At 36.6% G+C, this 11,516-nt stretch overlaps 1 protein-coding gene across 1 annotated transcript; it reads right to left on the reverse strand.

Annotated features, from left to right (window-relative positions):
- Nucleotides 1-954: 954 nt before the first annotated feature.
- LOC147519556 (putative membrane protein At3g27390) lies at nucleotides 955-7,414 on the reverse strand. Its single transcript, XM_086591137.1, has 9 exons — nucleotides 7,041-7,414; nucleotides 6,804-6,912; nucleotides 5,989-6,184; nucleotides 5,756-5,883; nucleotides 5,128-5,416; nucleotides 4,938-5,044; nucleotides 4,647-4,821; nucleotides 1,562-2,010; nucleotides 955-1,373 (listed from the first exon to the last, which is right to left on the reverse strand). The coding sequence occupies exons 1-9, from the start codon at nucleotides 7,123-7,125 to the stop codon at nucleotides 1,220-1,222; spliced, it is 1,692 nt and encodes a 563-aa protein (XP_086447263.1). The 5' UTR covers nucleotides 7,126-7,414; the 3' UTR covers nucleotides 955-1,219.
- Nucleotides 7,415-11,516: the final 4,102 nt, after the last annotated feature.

Genomic DNA, 11,516 nt, shown 5'->3' on the forward strand with positions numbered 1-11,516 from the left:
AGGAGTTGAGGCGAAAGTGCAAAACCTTATTTATATGGGTGCATACGCTTTGTATATGTGCATAGTATGTACTTATCATTCATGGCATGTTTATCCTTCTTCTGTTTTACCTGCTTCACTGTGGATATTTTAATTTTATATTTGAAACATTTTGGGTGAGGTCAATCTTGATTTTTTTTTCCTTTTTACACTTGACCCCTACATGGTTTATCTTGTGAATCATTTTTCTTTCTTTTGGAATGCTTCGAAGAATCCATGGCAGCCTGCCTTTTTTAGGTTTTTACAGTGAGCTCAACATATCTTGATTACTTGCAGAAAGTATTTTATCCGTGTATTATGCACCAATGCAAGTATTAGTGCTGAATTCTGCCATATTTGATGGGTCAAGTTGCTTATACAAGGTAACTCTAGCTTTGACCCTTAATTGGGAATTGAAGTAACCAAGTTTGAAAATAAGTACCTCAGTACCAGACAACAAATTGTATTGGAAATCGGTCTTCCACATATTTATTTTGTGGCTTTGTGCAGTCACAAAATAGTGTGTGTCCTGCAAGAATGTTCGTACCAGCAACTAACTCTTTGGGATTCTTTGTCCACTCTGACTTATACGATGACGATGTCAAGTACTCAAATGTCCATCACACAATGTTTACTCCTGCAAGAATGTTTGATCAATGACGATGTCAAGTACTCAAGTGTCCATCACACAAAATGTCACAAGTTGAATGCATTTTCAAACTTGCATGTTTCTTTCCGAAGGTGTCTTGAAAATGTGTCACTTGTGTGTGAAATTCCTGAATTTCAGAACTTCAGAAAGACTCAAAAGATGAGACCAAACTGGTGACCCTGTTCATTTGACTAGATTAATTACAACAGATTGATTAACTATTAAAATATCTTCATATCTCACATTCAACACATTACCACAAATATCTTGCAAAATAAACTGCTATATGGTGAACTATGCTTTTATTTGTTCTACAATTTGAAAGAAAATTTGTTGTACAAAATTTCTAACTCAAGCTTCACAAAGGATTTAATAAACAAAAATAAAAATTAATCAAACCAAGTACCAAAAATGACTTGCAGTGTTCGTGTAATGCTGAGTTCTGGAAGATCTGATGGTAACGGAATAGCAATTACAAGAATGTCACGGACCAGCAATGCATTTTCTTTCTATGAACATGATAAAAAACAGGTGTTTAGCTATGATTTCAGCCTATACAGCATCAACTGAAGCAACTGATCTCATTGAATTGGACTTGGATGAACCCTCCTTTTCAAGAGAATATGAGATTAAATCCTTTACAACCTGTTGGTACTTTCTTCTGTAGGTTGGAATCATAGATATATTCCTTGTCATTCCTGTTAACCTGCCAGTGCATCAAACTTCAGCAAATAAGGGGAAAACTGAAATCCTAGATAAACTGCATACAAGGAGGTAGAAAAAGGCAGATTGTCTAAATATTGACCAACTAAAGTACTAAACTGATAAAGTTATGTAGAATATTCTTTTCCTTCAAAATGATTAATGGGTGCAATCGTTAGAGGTGGTCTGTACCTTCTGCTGATGCCTTGCATTTGAGCTGCCCTGATAGGATCCTGAGGAACCTCACAGCCGTTGTCCCAAGCCTCCATGCGTTTGGTATCACTACCACAGAGAACGACCTTCTCCAAGAACCTCATTTCACTTTCTCCCAGATTTATGGCCTTGATCTGCTCTTTTAGAACCATAATTGGTTGGAAGAACCAATCCAACAAACGGTCTTGAGGACGGTTTAAATGGTTGACTTCAACGCCATCGAACAGCAAGAACCCATCCGAACCAGCCCTAATGGAGTGAAAAAGTGTCCGCAAAAATGAATAAGCTGGCAGACCAATACCTATAATGGTAGTTTCACTGTTTCTCTTTTCCCTGGACCACTCGATGAGGTCCGCTGGCAATATCACTTTTGCATCCATCAAAAGCCTGCCCCTCATTTCGCATGATTTCATCATATGCTCCCACATCTGTTGATTTTTTTTAAGAGACATACAATTCTTAAAGTTGTTTTCAAGAGCAGAGGATGTGTTTTAAAACACAGAGTGGTTAACTAATATGAGCACCAATTCTTGATAGTGTTATCATTTCATATATGGGAAACACCTTCAAAGAAGTACTCTGCAATAGCTTCTTTGTAATAAGAGCCTTGTCGAACCAAAGTGGAACTGTTTCGGACTACCGGGGCTGTATGGAACTCCTGAACTCTGATGATATGTGAGAGATGGAAATCTACCTATGGATATTCTGGTGCATGCTACGCAGCAGTACTCCAGTGCATTTGACATGCTAGATTAAATATTATGTTACAATTCAATAACTGGAGAAGAGTAAGAGCTACTGGAGAAAGAAAGATGAAGAAACAAAACCGGAAAAGCTAATCAAGTGAGACAAAAATTGACATTGGTAGAAGGGATACTTTTCACACTTTCCTTAAACACATAAGAATCAACTGACTGAATAAACACCAGAAAGAAACTCCACCACTTTAATACGAACTCTGTTATATATAGGTGATAAATTTCCCTCTTAGCATTTTATCTCAATTCTCCTTTATTATGAAATGTAATTATTCCAACCCAAGCATAAACAGATACCTAAATATCCTTGTCAGAAAATTTAATCAGCTGCCTCATTTATCCTTGTACTTTAAAAAATGAGTTAAATTACAGAAGTTGCCTCAATGTTTGGATGTGCATTTGTTTTACTGAAACACCACATCCACACCAGAAGAGAGATCTCCGGAAGAATCTGCTATTGCAGGAGGAGCTCTCGCTCATCCGGCCAGGCCGACTCAGAGGCAGGACCTGGTACGGCCATAGGATTTCCTATATATGCGCGTATAGAAAGTGGAACCTTTCCAAAGCAGTGTAGCAGAGGAAGCCCTGCGAGTTTTGTAGGGCTTATTTTTGGAGTGGCATACCAGGAAGGATTGACTTTTGGGCAGAGGGAAATGCTCCTAAGATCCATTTATTCACCAAGCTTGGACCATGTCTCCTGAACAATCTAAGTACAAACGGCATAAGACGATTGCACATATCGAGGTCAGAATGGGATCAACCTCTAGTTTATAAGACCAATGAATATTCACTCAGCACCTACCCTTTCAATTAGGGGTCGCGGTATTGACACCCCACTTTATGGGATTGGCACCCCTTTGACCAATTCCAAAGTATTGGCACCCCTCCATTAATCACTTAAAAAACTACTCACAGCAAGAAGTTGCCGCGAGATCGCACAATCCACGGCATCGGGTTGCAGATTTATGGGAAGGTTGCTGTCGTGGGTCTTTTTTTGTTTTAAATTTTTTTTAATAGCCACCGTAAAAAAAATTAGTTGCTGCGAGATGGTTGTGTTCATTAAAATGGAGTCTTTGCTTGTGTTAATTATCAAAACTCTTCTTTATTAATTTGATCACAAGTTTTTCTTATAGCATATGAAAATATTTGCCGCGAGATAGCAAAATTATGCCTCGATTGTACATTTTTTTTTCATGGTTTTGGTGTTGTTCTTAGAGTATATAAAGAAGCTCTAAAGAAGAAAATGAGGTATCCATATGTTGTGCGTGTTCAATACACAAAATTTGAAGTGAAAAAAAAAAACAAAAAACACAAAAAAAAATCTTCCATGGCAACTCCCTGCCGTGCAATATGGGATTTCGCAACAACCCGATGCCATGGATTGTGCGATCTTGCGGCAACTGCCGACCGTGGAATATGGGATCTCGCGGCAACCCGATGCCGTAAAACTATAGGGCATATGGGGTGTAAAAGGACATATAAGGAATAACCATTATTGTTCTACTTTTTGCCAAAGGGATGCCAATCCCATAAAGTGGGGTGTCATACCGCGCCCCTTCAATTATAAACAAGATTGGTAAGCTAGGTTAAGTGTTGATGATGAATAACTCCCATGCCACCCAATAGTCTAACCAAGACTATCTTGACACAGACATGAATCTCCATGTTGTTCTCACCTAGTCATACTAATATATTCAGAAAGATATGTTCAAGATACCCATCATACTGGGGAAACTGAACAATGTTTTTTTTATGTAAACCAGTTAGAGGGCGAGCTTAAGCCGTCGATCTTCACAGCGTTTTCATCATTGTGATTGTTACTGTATTGAACGTTTCTGGTTTTATTTTTAACAATTCTCCCCTATCTAAGCAAGGAATTACTTGATAGGACTGAAAAAAAGAACAAGGTACGGCACTATAAGAGAAAATAGGGTTACAAATGAAAAAGGACAATGCAAAATCTTAGGAATGTAATATCCTAAGATTCTATACCCCACAAGACTCCTTACGTCAAGTTTTAATAGAATCAGCAATAGCCTTATATAGTTGCTCCCTTCTGTATATCCATGATTTCTGGTTTTTCTTCTAAAATACTAGTAAAGCAGATTTTTATCTTCTCCACAGCATCTAAGCATTAACTACTCCATGGTAAAGAGCAGTCCACAATTGTGATTTTGTGACTTCCCAGTGATCATTAGTGGAAAATACCCAAAAAAAAATGTTCTATATAATTATAGAAGCTTGTGCAGTATAAAACTTGTGCGGTGCAAAATTAAGATCCTCGTGAGCTAAAAGTTGAAACCAACCTGAACCACTTTAACTTCTTGTATCACCTCCCTAACAGATCTTGAAGGGGCTAATGCTGGCATAAGCATTGCAGGTGCTTCTGTAGAAGCAGCATTGAGCTTGCTCCCTGTAGAACGACTTCTTCTTACCGAAAACTCCATCGAATGAGAGAACATTTTCTTTCTGTAGCGGGGCCTGGCTGTGAGCAATTGGATTGGTACTGTTACAATGGAGGATCAAGAAAGAAAAAGCAACCACTTGATCTGACTACTTCAAAAATGAAAAGAAGGAATACTTTAAAAGAAAATTACTTTGGTAGTATAGACCCTTCTCTCAGATATAGCCAGTCATTCGTGTACTCATCAAATTCTGCAACCATGGCAACGACATAAGCTGCACCTCTTCGGAAAGATCTTTCCTGCAAGAAGAGTAAGAGACTAAACATAAGTTGGCAGCCAAGAAGATTCAAGTCTTAATGTAGGAAAGAAAGGTGAACTGGACCTGATATACAACAACTGCTCCATACAGCGCAACAAAGATGCTTGAGAAGATAGCAAATAAGATGCTTCCAACCACAACAAGTGGCCACAGAAGGATTGTTAAACCCGCAATTGGGATACAAGCTGTTTCAAGAAACGGGCCTTCACGGCTTATGAGATCATGTAGCAATCTGTACCATCCTATGAAAAGCAGGTATGGACTCTTCACTATGGCAATTATGGTGTAAAGTGGAATCTCTACAAGGAGTCCTATCAGCCCCACGGCAATACATGCAGGTATGTGCACAAACCTACAAAAAAAGAAACAAGGTCATGGTATAAAGTATAAACAACTCTTTGATTTTAATGCGCACAAGATATTCTTCACCATTCCTGGCACTGATATATAGTATCATTAAGAAAAATGGTGCTCAAGCAATTCATGGATTAGCTTCAAATGAAAAACCAACCAAAACAGAACACTTCGTTAATTGGAATTTTGCACCAGAACTCCAGATGTAAGACCAAGAGAAAACAATCCCTCTTAAAAACCTTGAAAATAAGGGCTTGAGCCCATCGATAAACTTCATTAATCACGAAATGGAGCTTGTTTGACTTATGAATTTCAGTACAGAAATGATAAAGCATACCTAAGAGTTCGAGTTTCATCTGAATCTTTGCGTAAGTCCTTTAAATAGAGTGGATAAGAATGGTTGCAGAAATCTGCGAAATCTCGAACTACAGTACAGCTTGTTTTGACTGTATCCCATGTCCCATCCTACCAATTTTTATAAAATAGTAAGAGACCCCAAGTTAGTTTTATGAACCTCAATTACGGAGCCAGTAATGAAAAGAATGACACAAATGAGAATTCGAACTGTACCACAATGCAGTGCCAAAACTTTCCTGATTCAGTGTCCTGTCTGAAGGCCTCAAATGTTGACACCCAAGGCGTGAAGAACCCGTATCCAGCACCTAAAAGAACACTACAGGCGATGCCGAGGCCCAACCATATGCCAAAAAACACTGGCAAAGCCAATAGGAGAGTGATTTTAAGTGGCACATCGAACCGATTAGTCCTACATGACAGAAACAATTAGCTGATCAGTATCAAGTAAGAAAAGAGATTGGAAGAATGTGTGGGTCGAATCAGATTCAGTGGCAGCGGTTTCGGCATTTGGGTCAGGCAAACTTCCATGGCAGATTAAGGATAGATGGAACAAATGTAAATCTGCAATGCACCAGCTCATGATCACATCAACTTGGAGGGAAGCGAACTTCTCGGCAGATCAAGCGGCAAAAAAAGCAACAACTATGTCTTATGAGTCCCATTTTCTGTATCATGGCAAGCCTCCATGGTTATATAAATGGGAGGCTTGTACAAGTACTTACTTTAGATTCGACTGAATGGGTGAGGTGCTTGAAGAAGTGTTGTATTGGAGGCCTACCTAGTAGGGTTGCAATTCACTCCCTCAAGTACTGCGATTCTGGTTTTCTTTTTTTCTTTTACACTTTCACTTTCTGTAATTTCCCTCCCCTTTTTCCTATACTTAATACAATTCTCAGCTCACTTAGCCAAAAAAAAAAAAAAAGAAATGATTATTACACCCAAACAATACAATTCAGATATGAAGTTCCATGGAAAATAGCTTAAAGACATTCAATTTGAAGGAAACAAAGGTTGAGGAATTTACATACTTGACAAGGGTATAAACAGTCCAAGCAACATGATAAGGAAAAAGGCCCAAAATCACTCCAACATTCCCAATTATGAGTACTAGAGCTGCAATAGGACCAAATATTACACCTGCAAATCCAAAACCCCGTCATCAAACAAACAGCTTTATAGTATGACAGAAGAAGAAAAACAGTCTCCACCATCATAAAATATCAGAAATAGCAGATACAAGTTGGGAGTAAGAAGAGAAGAAGTACCTTTGAGAGCACCAAGAAGAAGAGCAGAGATAAAGGCAAAGACCACATACAAGCAGTTTAGTGAACCTTTGATAGAGTTCAACATCTTGTTACCATGAACATCAACAAAACAGGTATCTTCTAAATGAACAGGTAGCTGGAGGAGAGAGAGAGTTGGATTATTTTAGTCCAAAGAAAGAAATACTAACGGTCAAAACTATCAAAGGTAGGAGAGAGAAAGAAAACTTGATAAGCAAGAAGTTGATGGAAGCCTGAAAAGAGTAATTTAAGGTCAACTCTAAACACATGATTATTAGCACAAGGCTGCTAGTATTATAAGGTACAAAACCAGAGAAAGAGTGATCAAAATCTTTCCTGTGGAGTCGTGAGGATTTGCTTTATTGAATTAATTTTTATTTATTAGCAATCATAGAGGATTTGTCATATATGAGTTGTATACGTAATTACATATGCCCGCTGTCCATGTGCTTGTGTGGCGCCCAGCCAAAACCAAATTCGTATGGTAGAATACTGGAGTACGTATCAGTGCCCCACTGCCAACATCATTTATCAATATGCTTGTCCTTATTTGATTAGCAATTAGCAAGTCAAAGAAGACTATCTTTACCTAAAAAAAAACCTAGCAAGTCAAAGAAGACTTATTTATGAAGTCGGGGATAGCCAGCCTCATGCCCCATTGTCATTTGTCATTGAATGTACTAGTATTAACTATTAAGAGCCTGCTACCTCTAGTCAGGGACGGATCACGGACCCAGTCATCCAGAAATCTAAATTTCAAACAAAAGGAACCATGGACTTAAAATCTTCTCCCATAAATTTGGAAGCCAACATATATTATATATATATATATATATATATATTAATGTTCTTCCATTCAGTTGGGAGTTTCATTCTTCCTTACCACGTTATGTAGGGAATAATTTAAGCTTTTAGAACTCCATTGCTGCCACGAAAACGTTTGTTTGCGTACTTCAACGAGATTTGTAGATCAACTGGAGAGCCTGTTATGTTATCAGCAATGGTGGCTAAAGAAATTACATTATAGACGAATATGCCAAAGTTTGTGTGGTACTGTGGTACGGGCAGAAAATTTCTTCCTGATGTTACAATATGTTTTTTTTTTTTTTGCGTGCAATTTTAGTTGTTTGGTGAACATCATCGTATAAAACTTGCTACTTGCTACTTGCTACACAGGAACGACAAGAATTAACTATGATTTTCATATGTAATTGACAATTTCACACTACCCCATTGGCCATTTGGTTAATGGCACTCGGTTGAAAAGTCAATAATTATGATGGTCATAATTGAAAAAAAAAAAACATTTCCAAATAAAGATGTTTTTCCATTCATTTGAACAGAAACTCGTATACAGGAGTGACTCTAGAGGACAAATCGGCTGAAAGAAAAACTCTAGAGGACATATTATTTTTGTAATCACTCACAAGGACCCGGTGGATGAAAGTTCAAGTTTACTCTTGTCGCGAAATAAGAACAACTCGGGTAGATGAAAGATCAAGTATACCCCTGAAGAAAAAAAATAAATGGCCCGACCCAACTGAAACAACCCGGTTATGAACATTGATTGTTCATACATATCCATGTATGAACAATAGCTATACATATCCATGTATGAACAATAGCTATGAACATTGATTGTTCATACCCCCAATTATAAACATTAGATATGAACAATGAGTGTTCATACCTATTTGAACTATGAACAAACATTGCTCATACTTATCCATGTATGAATATTGATCCAGTTATGAACATTGATTGTTCATACCCACAATAGGTATGAACATTGATTGTTCATACCTACCCATGTTGAACATCAGCTATGAACATTGATTGTAGCTATGAAAATATGAACCCAAAACAGATATGAACAATAATTGTTCATACCCCAAATTATGAACATTAACTATGAACAATAAGTATGAACAAAACAGATATAAACAATAAATGTTCACACCCAAAACAGATATGAACATTGATTGTTCATACCTTATCTGTGTTCATACCTAAAAAAAACATGAACCCAAAACAAATATGAACATTGATTGTTCATACCCAAAATATATATGAATAATAAATGTTCATACCCAAAACATATATGAACATTGATTGTTCATACCTACTTAAAAAAAACATGAACCAAAAACAGATATGAACATTGATTGTTCATACCCAAAACATATATGAAAAATATGTATTCATACCAACAAAAAAACATGAACCCAAAGCATATATGATCAATAAATGTTTATACCCAAAACAGATATAAACAATACGTGTTCATACTTAAAGTAGGTATGAACAATACGTGTTCAACAGTAAAAATGAACAATCATTGTTTGATTAACATTAAAATTTTAGAGGATCTTGGTGGAATCGAACCACCATCATCACCTTTGGATATCTCCAAAGTGCTCGCCTATTTGAGCTAAAGATCCACCAGGGTTTAAAAAAAATAATAAAAAATAAAAAATAAAATGATAATGGTGTGATACTTCATCTTCAATGTCTTTGATTTTTTGGATAATGGTTGTCATCTTTGTTCAACTTCTTTAAAATAACTAAAGTTTCGCACAACTTCGTCTATTTCTCGATTTTGGATTTAGGTTTTTTCTCTCGTAATTTCGTTTGATTAAAATAGGAAAGAGGTTTTGGGTTTTCTCTCTCGTAATTTTGTTTGATTAAAACAGATAAGGAATTCGATTTGTAGTTTGATGAGGTGCGTCATGAATCAAAAAGTCAGGTCAGTTGCAGAAGAAAGGGATTTTGGATTTTTTCACTCGTAATTTTGCTTATTAACAGGAAAGGATAAAAATGGTATTTAAGAAATATAAAATAAATCGGGCCAACTTATTTTGTCTTTAAAGGTTATTAAAATCAAAAAATTGGGTCCGTGAGTTATTTCATTGATGAAAATGGTTTTGTGAGTCATTATCACAAAACACTGTACTCGACAGTTGTTTTGAAATAGATGCTGTCCCCGCATATTCTTTTGGAATAGATGCTGAAACACTTTCAAGCACTTTTTTTCGTTTTTTTAGTAATAAATGTTTATCCACAATAAATAAATAAGATCCAAACACTCTTTTAATTTTTTAAATTTTTTTAACAAAGTTAAATGGAGAACGATAAATTTCAACCGTGGATATCATTTGTTTAGTTGTCAGTCCATGACGGCTTTACCAAATATATATAATTACTAAAATTGCTTTCACAAAGTCGGGCGGCTCCACCATACCACCAGCATAGTGAGACAGATGTGTATAAAATAAAACTATAAACTACTCTTGATAACGATTTTTTAACGCCTGCCTCAACTCACTAGGGTTTGTGATTCCTCATATTATATGAACTCCTTATAGCGACTCCAAAATGACTTTACCACTAAATACAAAATTAAAGCTAATATGGTTATATGAACTCCATATATCGATTCCAAAATATAATGAATTAACGAAAAACGACTACAAAGGGTATTAAACTTTAACACTTTTGACAGTTTGGGGACTAAATTTTTTTTCTTGATAGTGTGGGGACCAAACTGTTTGATTTTTGCAATTTAGAAATTTCTGTCAAATTTCTCTAACACTATTTTTAATTTGTATTAATTTTTTTTTCAAAAAATAAAAAACACTTCTCATGTGATAACAATAGGTCTCTCCAAATTAGAGTTTCGGTAATCGAAAAAACACCCTTTTTCAATTGGAATCGTGGGTATGAGCCTCGAAAATTTCAATCAAAAGAGATATCGGCTTAGACCATGAATGTTGAAGGAAGTGCAAGTGTAGCAACATTCGATGCATCATGGGTGATCTCCATAAGAATGAGACTCGAAAAGCAATCTCATCCTGCGCCTTGGAACAGTTGGAATAGAGTGCCTCCCTCCATTTATAGAGTCCCTAATGTCATTCACCAAGTCGATGTAGATGCGTATGAGCCAAAGGTACTGTCTATAGGTCCACTACATCGTGGCAACCCAAAGTTAGCAGCAATGGAAAAACACAAATGGAGATATCTTCATGATCTCCTCTCTTCAAATCCAGAATTTAGTTTGGAAAAGTGCTAGGTGGAGATGAAGCCCTGGGAAGAGGTGGCACGAAGTTTCTATTCATAAACTATAGAGCTTGATAGCAATGAATTTGTGGAAATGATGTTGCTTGATGGATGCTTCATTGTCGAATTTCTGATCAAGTTGAGGGAATCCTCACTCGAGTTCATTTTCACATCGAAGGAAGTGGAAGAGCCAATGTTCAACACAATTTGGATCTTAACCCCTACAGTGCATGACATCCTTTTACTTGAAAACCAACTTCCATTTTTCGTCCTTCAACGTTTATTTGATCTTGCTTTCATGTTAAATAGACAGAGGTTTGTGAATCATTCGCTCATGGAACTCACATTCTTTATGAAAAAGGGTGTTTTTTTCACCAAAACTTTAATTATCACGTCAGCATG

The sequence above is a fragment of the Coptis chinensis genome, chromosome 2 (genome assembly GCF_015680905.1).
Source record: "Coptis chinensis isolate HL-2020 chromosome 2, ASM1568090v1, whole genome shotgun sequence".
NCBI lineage: Eukaryota > Viridiplantae > Streptophyta > Magnoliopsida > Ranunculales > Ranunculaceae > Coptis > Coptis chinensis.